The sequence below is a fragment of the Populus trichocarpa genome, chromosome 6 (assembly GCF_000002775.5).
Source record: "Populus trichocarpa isolate Nisqually-1 chromosome 6, P.trichocarpa_v4.1, whole genome shotgun sequence".
Lineage (NCBI taxonomy): Eukaryota > Viridiplantae > Streptophyta > Magnoliopsida > Malpighiales > Salicaceae > Populus > Populus trichocarpa.
This window is the reverse complement of record NC_037290.2, coordinates 19,487,960-19,500,709: the sequence shown is the minus strand read 5'-3', so window position 1 is coordinate 19,500,709 and position 12,750 is coordinate 19,487,960. Positions and strand designations below refer to the sequence as shown.

Genomic DNA, 12,750 nt, shown 5'->3' with positions numbered 1-12,750 from the left:
TATCATGATTACAGGTTTGTTATGCTAATTTGGGTTGATAAATACTGAATTTTTTACATTTTTTATATGCAATTTTAACACCCAAACATCATTTTATATATATAAAAATAATAATCCAGCTCCGCGACAAAGAGCTGGTATCAATGCTATTCTATTCCTACATGGATACAAATTAAAGGCTAAATCATCTTTATAAAGATCATTACCTAACTCTTCTAAAACTATACAAAGATGTTACTGATGTGTTTAATTTTTTCTGTTATTATCTGCTAAATATCCATAAAATTATTTTTATATGAATGTACTAGTTTGTGTATAAATGGCATGATTAAGACTTAATTGGAGATGAATTTAGTTCTTATATGTGAAAATTAGGAGGAGGATACCCCTTACATATATATATATAAAAGACAAAAAAAAACCTTAATTATGTATTCAGATTTTAATTTTTTTTCCTAGTTACATTGTAAATAATTTGTCTTCGAGAGTTAAATTAGATATTTTCTTTTGGCCAAGGAGATGAATTTTTTTTAGATATATGAAAACCACACAAACAGTACTACTTGTCCATGATTATAAAATAAAAAAACAAAATTTTGATTTTTTAAGAAAACATTCATTAATGGAATGTCTTAAAAAAGAATAAGTCATTGATTGTTATCATGATTTATTTGAAAATATGGTAGGTATTGTGTTTCAAAGTTTTTTTTATTAGAAAATATATTAAAATAATATATATTTTTTTTAAATTTATTTTTCATATAAATATATTAATTTCAAAACACTAAAAAATTAATTTTAAATAAATGTTTTCTTAAAATTCTACACAAATTACTTTTACTGCTCTTCACCGCATCTTATGTAAACAACCTTACAACTTTCATTACCAAAAGAGTGCAAGAAACACATTCTCCAACCGGCGTTATTGTTTAATTTCCATTTATGTCTCATCATGCTACTTTCCCTAAATTAAACATTCAAATTTTAAATTTTACAGGAAGAAGATCAAGTCATTGATTGATCGCCATTAGTGTCCATCAAAACTTAACGAACCTAAAGCACCCTTTATCACCGTACAATTTTAATTACCAAAAGAGTCACCATCTTAAATGATAGGAATAATCATTAATCCATTCATCCTTCTGTAGGACCCCTCCCCCCTCACCTTAACCAATGCCACCAAATTCCCATCCTTGATCCTCCAAATGGCCCACAATCATCGATGGATGGTCTTGATTCATCAACGCTTACATCACACATAGCAACAAACATGGTTACCATTTGCAAATGTTTTTGACATTTACGTTCACATTATCAAAGCCTCAAAAGTCTTGCACATCTTCCATATATGGTGACAGCTCTGACAAGGGAGAAAGAAGTTTACCATAAAAAAATCAAGAAAATAAAAAAGCTTGAGAGAGAGAGAGAGGGGCTCATATAAACAAAACCCCATTATCATATATATTGACAAAAATATTTAATGCAAGAAAAAGTAAAAGGTTCTTGTGTTCTGTTGAGAACTGAAGGAAAAAAAGCTAAAGACAAATACATAGGGCAGGGAGGGACGGGGAGTTTGTGTGTACTTAAAGGGGAAAAAAGAGAGGAAAAACTAGTTATAGATTTCTGTTTTGTTTTGGGTAGGAACACCCTTCCCTCTCTTTCTTTTGGCCCATCACCATCATTGTCCTATTTTGTACAGCTTTTTGGTATTACTATCTTCCATTCTTTATCCGTTTCTCCGATTCTTGTTCTGATCCAGCGCCATTGAATCTCTCTCTTTCTCTTGTTTTGCCATCTGGGTTTTGTCTGAAAGGCTTAAAGAACACATCTTTTAATTGAAGTACTCATAAAAATCCTAACTTTCTCTCTTTTTTTGTGATCTCTGTGTTGGGTGCTTTTTGTTTGGTACATGATGGCTGTAGACGACCAAAGGGGTGGTAATTCAGTTAATGAAAAAAAGTTTCCTGTTGGAATGCGTATTCTAGCTGTTGATGATGACCCAATTTGCCTCAAAGTTTTGGAGAATTTGCTTCGTAAATGCCAGTATGAGGGTATGTTTCAACCTGTTATTTTTTCTTCTCTTTCGTTCTTCTTGTGTGAATCTTGGAACATGATTTATCAATTTTTTTTGTTGCCTCTTTAGTAAACAGTTTTGATTTTTAACAAATTCTACATGTGTTTGTGAAAGTGTGGTATTAACTATTGATATGTTGTGTTCTTAAGTTTTGTTGTTCTGCTTTATTAATTTGCTGTTGATTGGAGTTTGCGGAATTATTTGTTTGAATTGTCTTTGTATGCATAGTTTGAATTTGTAATTCATTACTTCTGTCCATTCGAGTTTCAGTTTTTTGCCTTTTAGAGGGTTTGGACTAATTCTAATTGTTTGTTCATTAACTCCCTCTATTAGAACTGAAATATTCTTTATTTTCTGTTTAATTGTGATTGGCAGATTTATAGGACTGTTGCTAGTAATCGGGTTCTCTTACTCAATTATACTCCTGAATTTTGGAGTGCATGTAATTTGAATCTAAATTATAGTATATGGGACTTTGAATTTTTACTGTCAAATCTCGTTCAAATTCAGATTTCTTTTCTTACATTTTACGTATGGTGTTTGCAGTTACAACTACCAATCAAGCAGTCACTGCGCTGGAAATGTTGAGAGAAAACAGAAACAAGTATGACTTGGTTATCAGTGACGTTAACATGCCAGACATGGATGGCTTTAAGCTCCTTGAACTCGTGGGGCTCGAAATGGACCTACCTGTCATAAGTAAGCAAATACTATTTTTGTAAGGTGGTAAATGATCTTCACTTTCTTTTTCACAATTTACCGTGATCTCTTGAACTCTGATAAAGCATGTTAACTTAGATTGGGCTTCTTTGTTGTTTGTGTTTCCTATAATGGCTATGTTGTTGGTCTTAAGAAATTTGTATGTTATAATTACTGTGTAGTCTTCACATAAGGAATAGATGAAAATTGGCTTAAATCCTTGTATAGTTTGGATTTGAATATAATTCTTTCCCACATGAACTTTGTTGCAGTGTTATCATCTCATGGTGATAAAGAGTTTGTATACAAGGGCGTTACACATGGTGCTGTTGACTATTTGCTAAAACCTGTTCGAATGGAGGAGCTCAAAAACATATGGCAACACGTAATCAGGAGAAAGAAATGGTATCCCGAGGACCAAAACAGGTCCCCAAATCAAGACAAGGGTGATGACGGAGCTGGAGAAGGGGAACAAGGAGTGACATCAACTGGTAGTGCGGATCAAAATGGAAAACTAAATAGGAAACGTAAGGACCAAGATGATGAGGATGAAGAAGAGGGTGAAGATGGAGATGATAATGAGGTATCTGGGAATCAGAAGAAGCCTCGAGTTGTCTGGTCTGTTGATTTGCATCAGAAGTTTGTCGCCGCTGTTAATCAAATGGGTCTTGACAGTGAGTTTCCTCAACTCAGAAGCAATATTTTTTGTTTTTCTGTTAACATACTTACCAATCCTAATACCGTTTGATTTACCCTTTGCTTTTTGTTAAATCTTTTGCAGAGGCTGTTCCAAAGAAAATACTTGACCTGATGAATGTTGATGGCCTTACAAGGGAAAACGTGGCAAGTCATTTGCAGGTAGTGATATTTCCTTTTTGCTTCCCTACCTTCCATGAGAAATGATGCCTATGATTGTGAATTCTGCACCTGTGCTTGGGGTGACATCATAATGGGATGTAAATTGGGTGTGAATTCTGCAACTGTGCACTCAACACTAATGTGGAAAACTTGGCAAATCCTTAACAATTACGAGGCCCATCTTTGTAAATTAGAAATGTTAATTCAACTGTTGTTTCACATGGTAGTTAGAGTGTGACCAGGTTTGGTTTTTTATGCAACATGTAGTTAGACGTGTTTAATGAAATTCCGAACTTGTGTTAAAATTTCAAAGAGTTTTATTGCTGTAGTCATTTTGAAGCTTCCTGTTTATATTTTCTTACAGAAATTTAGGCTTTACCTGAAAAGACTAAGTAGTGGAGGAAACCAGCAAGGCAACATGGTTTCTGCATTCGGTGCTAAAGACTCATCTTACTTGCAAATGAGTTCAGTTGATGGATTTGGAGATTTTCGCTCTATGCATGGACCAGGAAGGCTTTCAACCACTTCTCTTTCATCATATCCATCTGGGACTTTTCTTGGTAGATTGAACTCTCCTGGGGGTTTAACCTTGCAGGGAATAGCTTCTTCTGGGCTGCACCAGCCAGGTCTCTTACCAACAAACCAGGGTACAAATTTATTTCAAGGGATTTCATCAGCACTGGAGCCCAAGCAACTACAAATGAAGTCCATTAACCATATTGGAGAGTTTAATCAGAAAGGTGATACAGCAGGTTTTACACTTGCAAGTTGCTTCCCAGATGTCAAAGTGACTATTGGTAGCTTGAGCAACACCATATCTGGTGCCACAAGCAGCCCTCCGATATTACAAGCGAACCCACAACAAAATCATAATAGAGGATCATTGGTGACTCAATCTTCTCTAAGCATGCCTTCATTGAATCAGGAGTCTTTTGATGTTGGTGTCCAGGGCTCTTCAAATTTTCTGAATCATAGTAGATGTGATGATAACTGGCAGGGTGCAGTTCAATTGTCCACTTTTCCTTCTTTGCCAATCGGTGAACCTTTCCGACATGATCAATTACCTTCCAGTACCTTGAGAGGCAATATATCTTCCACTACCTGTCACATTGTTAATAGCCCCATCGATTTTTCCTCTACGGGTTCTCTCACAGCACCTTTAGAAGATTCCAGAGTAGACATGCAAGGACAAACAGACTTTATTGGTAATATTTTTCAGAATACAACAAATTACATTTCAAAGAACAGATGGGAAGAAAATAGCCAAAACTATAATCCTGGTCTAAATGGTTCATTCGGTGCCATGAATTCCCTGGTTTCTGGCAATGGTTCCAGTGGTGCATTGAACCAGAGTATGGACCAAAGGAAACGGTTTGGCGCATCTATGATTGGTCAATCAAACAGTGGGACTCTATCCATGTTTCAGCATCCTGATGTTGAGAATTTTGCTTTGGATCCAAAAATGAGGTCTAACGAGGATGTTATCTTGGCACAAACAAAGTCCCAGAATGGTTTCGTTCAAAATAATTATGAGTCTTTGGATGATATAATGAATGAAATGATCAAACAGGTACGGGAATATTTTTTTTGCTTTATCCATCTCAATTACAAACTTCATATGCGTTCTTTTCAGCTTTTCCAGTCACCATTTCAAGTTTTCGTGCTCTAAAGAAGTTAGGAAACTTTTTTTAATTGACTCTTTTGCTTCTTTTTGGTAAAAACTATAAAAGCTCAAGACGATGACAACATAGATAACCTTTATTATCCAGTTGATAAAATGTGAGTTGGTTGTGGTTGCACGTATTTACGTTCTTGTTTGGATTCTTTGTTGTGATAGACAGACTATGTTATTCATATCAATTAGCTACTTCCATTTCACAAGTAATAATTATGTGATGGGTAGGCTTTTTCTTAGTCTCCATTTATTAAAAAAAAAAAAAAATCATGCTACCTTGCAAACATTTGTAGTGACTGAAAGGCGAATGAAAGAGAGGAGAGAACGCAAGTGTGTATAATCGAAAATCATTATATCCTATTCGATAGATAGAACTCAAAGCCAACTTGTATGCATAATGATAAAGGGAATGGTGAATCATTTCTGTAGCCAAACTCCCTATTATTACTGTTCCTGTGAAAGTTTTGAATTAGTAGCTGCTTGTTTCATTTTCTTTGTGCTTGTTTCTTCCGAAAAATTCCAATCTTTTCTTGGGAGAGTTAAAATTTAAGTTGCATTCTTTGACACTTCATAATGTACTTGATGCAGGATCAAAATGATGGTTCCTTAATGGATGGAGAATTCAGGTTTGGATCTTTCTCACCTGGATCATGCATGTGAGTCTTCGAAAGGAGAAGAGTATCTGAGTTCTCACTCCTCTCATGGAAAAACTTGTATCTTGTAATTGATTACTCCTTTTCTTTTTAGTTTTTTCCCTTCTCGTTTTTCCCAATGCAATCTCATCTTCCTCTTTCTATTCTTATTCTCCGTTACCAGAGTTAATTACCGGTTAACATTTATAGCCTGATCCTTGTTTTTTAATCTCTTTCCTCTTCTCAATTCTTATTGATAAACTAATCGTAAATATTAAATTCATCACCCTTTTCTAAAATATTAATTTTTACTAATTGTAAATTTACTTTGGAAGTTAATGAACGTTTTCTAGATTGCTTTTTTTGGGGCCTTGGAGTGTGAATCTGCTATCAGAACTAGATCTTTTGCTTAAAATGCTTGAACCTTTTACAGAAAAAGAAAAACAGATACACGGCTGCTTCAAACAGCCTCCATTAGATAGGATTAATTGTCCCTTCTTATGCTTATTTTAAGAGATTCATTATCCTTGGATGTACTAAGAATTATCTGTGCTCGTGTACTGACAGACACGGGCACACGAGCACTTTTCTCATATCTGTCGTTTTGTGTGTGGAGTTGGGCTTAGCAGGAGTGTTTTTGTTACTCTGGAAAGATAGCAAGAGAGGTTTGTGTAGGTTTTTTTTGTTATCTTCAATCTCTGTTTGAGCAATTTCTGAAAATCTCTGTTTTAGTTTATTGCACTTATAGAAGGTGGAATGATGCCCATTTATATGCAAATGCAAGGAATAGAAAGCTGGAGGAGAGTAACAGTGTCGCTTTCTTGACGTTGTCATAATAAAACGCCGGCATTTATCAAAAGAGTTTAGTTCCATGAACCCAAATCCGACAAAGCTTTCGGAAATATCAATGATTGAATTCTGCAGTCTGATGCTATCTAGCGGATAATTATTACAGAACAGCATGAAACTTAACAAATTCACTGTGAAGAAAAGTTATGGAAAAGTGATGCGCATATCAAAGGAGAACAGTAGTATAACATTTAAACAAGATAATGAATACCTTGCTTTTACAGGCTAAAACGAGGAAAAGAGCCCTAAATTTTAAACAAGGATAATGGGGGTTAGAAACGGTTCTCTCTCCCCCTCTCTCCCTCTCACCTTAAATTTTGCCTTGTCTGGCCTATGAGAATATAGGCAAATAGAGCAGAACCTGGAATAATCCAGCGTGCCTTTCAATTCCAATATGTTAAACTTGCAAGTATTCACTATGTCTCTCAACAATCGAAAAAAACATTAAAAGATTCACAGGCACATAAACAGATATAATATCGATAGAACTCGAGTTAAATTAGATTTAAATATTCAACTTAATCAAGCTCAACAAGCTGAGCTCTTCTCTCTGCAGCTTTCTTCCTTATAAATATCCCCCAACGTAGAGCTGCTTTCAGCTTAAGCCATCCAACGACAGCCTTCCCTGAGCCCTTTCCACGCTCCTGCGCATATGCTTGATTCATCCGAGGCTCATATGCTTGAATGCTGTAAGAGTAACAAGCCTCGTCAGAATGGCCAAAACCAGGTCCCATCCCAACTCCACCCACACCAAATGTTTTTAGCAGTCTCTGCATGTCATCACTCTCCAACATCTCTGAACTCCTTAGCCGTATTTCTTCTGCAAAACAGTCTTCCAATCCATTCTCATTCCTTGTCCGAGACCAATCTCCTGGAAAGTAAACACCCCCAACAGAAGGAGTTCCAACTGACATATAATCCGCGCTGCCAGGTAATGCTGCTTGTGGATTATTTATGTTATTTAGGGTCATTACAGCATTCTGATCAGACCTAACAAATGGAAATTCAATCAACTGAGGGACTGATGGGTGGTTATTTATGGCTTGGTGTTGTGGACTTGGTTCAGAAGGATCAAACTGCTGCTTGTTTTGAGCAGATGTTATGTAGTCATTTCTCTCGTAGCTGTTTTCAACAAGGGGCGCAGTGGAGGCTCCTTTGCCTCTGTTATTGCTAGATAGGGAGTTCAGGACTTTGCCATCATATTCTAAAACTTGATGCCAATTCTCATATGCTTGTTTCACCAGGGAATCCACTGAAACCTGTGAGCAAACACGAGCATGAATGAGCAAACTTTACTTGTAGTGACAGCCGTCAAGTAACACAGATCCTTCAATCTCCAAGAGAGGTTTTGGACGCATGCCATCCAAGACTCTGAACATGGTGTTGGGGCAGCTAAAGTTGCCACATTTAATGTGTCAGAATAAGACCATTTCTTATGCCTAGAGTAGCGAATAACAGTCTGTTGTAAAAGATCCTGATGTCTATCAGTCAAACACATCAGTAGGACAATTTGTATTGACTCTACACCACATACAATGAAAATTATCACATCTTGAATGTTCTTCAATGTTTGATTTCAAGATTATTTGCAACAAGTTTTAGTAAACATCTTTCTTTAGATCATTAAGTAATATTGCAACACGTTTTACTGCACTATTTTTGTATGGCACTTTGTATAGACAGATTCAGCTGAATATCAGGGCAAAACTGAAGTGTAAAATGATGAGCAAATGTTTTAGTAGATTCTGAATGGCAGAGAATATCAAACCTTTTGATTGTGGTTAAGCGATTCCAATGAGAGGAACTGCCCATCTGAAATAAGGCCCCTGAGCTCATATATATTATTGAAAACAACACCAGTGCTATGATTACCATCAGCATAATAAACATAAAGCTTTCCTCCTAAGACACAAGTCTTTGCATGCTCAACTGTATTCTCCCACATCTTATTTGACATTCCACTTCCAAGGATCTATGTGAACATCAAAGTGGAAAACAGGAAATTGAAGAACAATCAATATGGAAACAAGGTATATGAACTGAAAAGAATAATAGATTTCTCAAACATATGTAGGGAAAAAGAAAAGGATTCTTACATGTCTTAATTTCTGTGGATCTCTAATGAGAACACGGAGAAAATCTTCAACTGTTGTAATATAAGCCTTTACCAACTTTTTGTGCAATGCTCCATCCTTCGCTATTCTGTCCAATCTCCAAACTTCATCGTGTAAAGCTGGTGGGTAGTGTTTCTTGTATACTGAAATTTATATAAACAATCTTGGTTACCACAACTTGTTGGAAATAATTCATCTGAAATTTGATAAAATGTAAGAGGCTGCAAATTCCAACTGAATACAGTTACCCAAACTATAAGACAGCCCAAAAATTGGAGGTTTCTTTGTACGAAGCTGCAGAACTGGCTGTTGCATCTATTTATACCATTAGATTTCTAAGGTTTTTGCATTTCAGTTCCAAGAAAATAACCGAACTATGAAGTCCCTAGTCAAAACATTCCGTACTACTTGTATTTATAACCAGATAGCGAGTTATCTTTCACCCACGCTAAGACTCACAGCTTGGAAGAATGCAGAAGGAACTACTATTCTCCTGCTATTCTGGCAACCTGTCACCATCCAATATGCACCACATTATGCAGTGGAAGGCTACTAGCTTTACCGATAATTGTACTATATTTGCGTGATATCATTGTTTCTCAATTAAATAAAAGAGAAACCCAGGAAGATGGTGTTGTTTGAGAGGCTTAGTGGGCAGTCATCTATCTAGCCAAGTAAGAGCATCTAGATTCTAATATTGTTGAGCACTAATTTTAATATTTATACTCTAATGTTCTACTCTCCAAAACAGATGTGTGCTGCACAGTCTCTAAACTAGCAACCATGAGTTATAACCATTTGAAAACTCACATTCTCCTCGGTGATCTTTAACAGCAAATGCCTCTGTCTTAGCCTCACGAACACGAAACCCCTCACAATATCCAGGAGCAACCTTAACACCAAGCCTGAACTTTCTGCTCCTTATCCAGCTAGAATTGTCAGTAAAAGTAATTTCTCCGAGAGTTCCTACCCCTTCCTTGAGAGTGACCTGTAGATCCCCAGTCAGCAGTGGTCTTTTACCTTCACGCTCCTTTACTTCATGGCTTTCAAAATGCTCCATTGCCCAATCTTCATCAGCTTCCTCATTGAAGTCACCTTCAAGAACCACAACATTCAGTTTAGCAGCTGATTCTGGTCCAGTTTGCACAACAGTTCCAGTGCTTGCATCTAACAGGACAACATGGATAGCTGCCCCTTGCTCCCCCTCAACTTTCCCTCCTGTGAACAGGTGAGGAGGCATTCTTGTTCTGAAATGAAGTTGTAGATTGTTTCCTTCTGGGCCTGGAAGTTTTGGTGGTGATGACCTGCCATAGGAAGAATCATAATTCATCATATCAATACCTATACATTGCAGTTTTTTTTTATACAAATGACATCCCAATTTCCACCAGGATAACATGGAGTATAACTGAAATTTACAATGATTTTTTCTACATTGTTTGCCAGCATCATGAAGATCCAAGGCAGATCGGAAAGGAATTTTTAATTTTTAGAATTCAAAAATACCCAGGAACCTACCTTCCAGCCAATTTAGCAGGGCCTAGCCTTGTCAAAGCACGTTCCACTTCTTCACTGACCTGATCATTCATTCATAATGCCAAAATCAGCAAAGGAATTGAAGATAACTAGGATCGCATAATATGCAATGCCTTTGATAAATTAAACCAACAGCCGACAAATTAGGGGACAAGTAGACAAGAAAATGCTTGAATGTTGCTGAGGACTTTTATCAACATTCTGTAAATTGATGTAAGATTTACTGCACAGAAGTCTCTGCAATTATTTCAGTATGTCTACAAGTGAGCCCTACACGGTGACCCGAGTCATGATTCTCATGAGATACAATCAGCTAAAAATAAACAACAGCAGCAGTGTCATTGTATCTTCTACAGGTTTAGAATAATATCACAACTCAACCCAAATTTTATTAGAACAAACGAATTAAAGAAAGAATCCGTGACTCACAATTCTGCGAAACAAAGGCTCCAAAGATGAGCAAAGTCTTTGCAAACTATCCACCTTCAAAGCTTCCACAATTACACTGCAGATATATTAAGTCATATATCAGTTGGAGTGGACTTAAAAACTGATGCTAAGGCAGAACACATGCACAAAGAAGATATTAGACAAACTGAATTAATACAGCACCAAACATTGACTTGAATATTCAACCAATTCCACACATAAGTTTAAGCTGTTTGAAACTTGAATCCAAAAGCTTAAGTACATATTTGATGTTTCAAGATCTTGTTCTTAATCATTGATCCGATCTAGTAAAGTAACTCAGTGGAGACTTTGATTCTGAAATCAGCCCAAAAGAGTGATTTCAGCAGCACCCTGCATCAACAGAACAACCCCACAATGACAATGCTCTAGTACCCAAGTTTGTTTTATAATCACAGGCTCATTCTTTCATTTACCTCCTTGAATGTCAATCAAGCTAAAGCGCATCCTACAAGCAGTTTCAATCATTCTTGAAGTCTATCAAATCACCTACCTTATGATATTGTTAATGAAGATAAGATCTCACTAGGCATAGCTAGGTTTGGCATGAGATCCACAAATCATCAAGGAACCAGAATCATTGTAAATAGTGACCACCCATGTATGGTTTAGGCATCAGATTAAAATGAGAAGACTTAATTTAGCTCTGGAAGGAATAAAACTGATACAAGTGCTGAATTTTAAAACTCAACCCAATGGATCATAGGGAATATATCCAATCTGCCAATCCTCCTATAATTAACAAAATTATCTTTCAATCCTCTTCTAGTTGTCCTAACTTATCTTTCAAAGCCATGAAAGAAAACCAAAACACAAAATTGGGAACAATAAATCTCATGAAGTAGTTACAAAGACCAACCTTGCTAAAGCAGGCAATTTTGCCTTTTTTGATTCTGGCAGGTTGTCAGCTTCATCATCAACACTCTGATCATAACCTCTTTTCTCAACCCTCCTGCCTCTTGAACTTTCCATTTATAGAAACTTAACAGAACCCAAAAAAATCGCAGTTACCTTTCCAAATGTAGAGAGGTCCCCAAGATTGGTCCGAAGACCCGAGAAACTTCACAGAAAGACAAACAAAAACCCTATATCGTACAGCATATTACACATCACCATGTTCAATTGAAGAGAAATGGAATAAATGTTTCAGACCCCAAAAAGAGCAGAAACAGCTTTTTAAGACAGTTTCCGGATCTGGGTATTGCAAAGATGATGTGTTTTGTTTAGTTTTAGATGGATCCAAGTTGATTTCTTTTCTTTATTTATGATCTAAGATAATAAAATATTTCTTTCTACGTATAAAAAATTAAGGTTAAGACGAGGCATGACAGTGAGTGCATGGACTTTGAAAGTCTCTGAAACCGCGTCTGTGTCCTTGGCAAGCATGTGCTTTTTGACTGTTTGTGATTTTCTTTTCTTATTTTTGGAGGAAAGTCAAATTGGTGATGATGGCTAGATTGGTCAGTTGGCCTGACAGAAGCAAACTACCTCACATATATCTACTTTTTGTAGATGCACCCTAACAAGGTGACCATTTCTGTGCTGTTTGGATACAAAATCGTCGCTTCTTTTCTTGTTTGATTTTGCTCAGTACCTCCCATGTGTCCCTTGAAATGGATTTTGTCAGTAGATGTTACAAAATTTAACTGCAGACGTTACAAAATTTAACTGGGCCTACCCAGATATCCCAACTGGGTAGATGTTCCAAAAAAATATCAGTTTTTTCCTTTTTTTTTAATGACTTACGTGAGGTGTTTACCGATTTATTTTTGTTTTAAAATATATTAAAATAATAATTTTTTTTATTTTTAAAATTTATTTTTAACATCAAACACATCAAAAACA

General features: G+C 36.2%; 2 protein-coding genes across 4 annotated transcripts; one reads left to right on the top strand and one right to left on the bottom strand.

Moving 5' to 3' along the window:
• The first annotated feature begins 1,354 nt into the window (after window positions 1-1,354).
• Window positions 1,355-6,237, top strand: LOC7479549 (two-component response regulator ARR12). 2 transcript variants are annotated; one of them, XM_002308352.4, is made up of 6 exons: window positions 1,359-2,051; window positions 2,621-2,773; window positions 3,046-3,447; window positions 3,555-3,631; window positions 3,996-5,201; window positions 5,895-6,237. In XM_002308352.4, the coding sequence occupies exons 1-6, from the start codon at window positions 1,910-1,912 to the stop codon at window positions 5,964-5,966; spliced, it is 2,052 nt and encodes a 683-aa protein (XP_002308388.4). In that variant the 5' UTR covers window positions 1,359-1,909; the 3' UTR covers window positions 5,967-6,237. The 2 variants fall into 2 exon arrangements, with proteins under 2 accessions (XP_024458808.2, XP_002308388.4); XM_024603040.2 differs by lacking the exon at window positions 5,895-6,237 and having other exon boundaries at window positions 1,355-2,051; window positions 3,996-5,794.
• A 900-nt stretch (window positions 6,238-7,137) lies between these two features.
• On the bottom strand, window positions 7,138-12,288 carry LOC7455668 (calmodulin-binding protein 60 F). 2 transcript variants are annotated; one of them, XM_024603041.2, is made up of 7 exons: window positions 11,765-12,288; window positions 10,867-10,942; window positions 10,420-10,478; window positions 9,712-10,205; window positions 8,884-9,044; window positions 8,556-8,759; window positions 7,138-8,046 (listed from the first exon to the last, which is right to left on the bottom strand). In XM_024603041.2, the coding sequence occupies exons 1-7, from the start codon at window positions 11,875-11,877 to the stop codon at window positions 7,306-7,308; spliced, it is 1,848 nt and encodes a 615-aa protein (XP_024458809.2). In that variant the 5' UTR covers window positions 11,878-12,288; the 3' UTR covers window positions 7,138-7,305. The 2 variants fall into 2 exon arrangements, with proteins under 2 accessions (XP_024458809.2, XP_024458810.2); XM_024603042.2 differs by lacking the exon at window positions 10,867-10,942 and having other exon boundaries at window positions 11,765-12,286.
• Window positions 12,289-12,750: the final 462 nt, after the last annotated feature.

Bases quoted from the DNA above. Each gene is read 5' to 3' on its own strand.
- LOC7479549 (XM_024603040.2), top strand. From the start codon at position 1,910: ATGATGGCTGTAGACGACCAAAGGGGTGGTAATTCAGTTAATGAAAAA. The intron at 2,052-2,620 runs GTATGTTTCAAC...TGGTGTTTGCAG, and splicing joins TCGTAAATGCCAGTATGAGG to TTACAACTACCAATCAAGCA. The intron at 2,774-3,045 runs GTAAGCAAATAC...ACTTTGTTGCAG, and splicing joins AATGGACCTACCTGTCATAA to TGTTATCATCTCATGGTGAT.
- LOC7455668 (XM_024603041.2), bottom strand. From the start codon at position 11,877: ATGGAAAGTTCAAGAGGCAGGAGGGTTGAGAAAAGAGGTTATGATCAG. The intron at 10,943-11,764 runs GTTGGTCTTTGT...ATATATCTGCAG, and splicing joins AAATTGCCTGCTTTAGCAAG to TGTAATTGTGGAAGCTTTGA. The intron at 8,760-8,883 runs GTAAGAATCCTT...ATGTTCACATAG, and splicing joins ATCCACAGAAATTAAGACAT to ATCCTTGGAAGTGGAATGTC.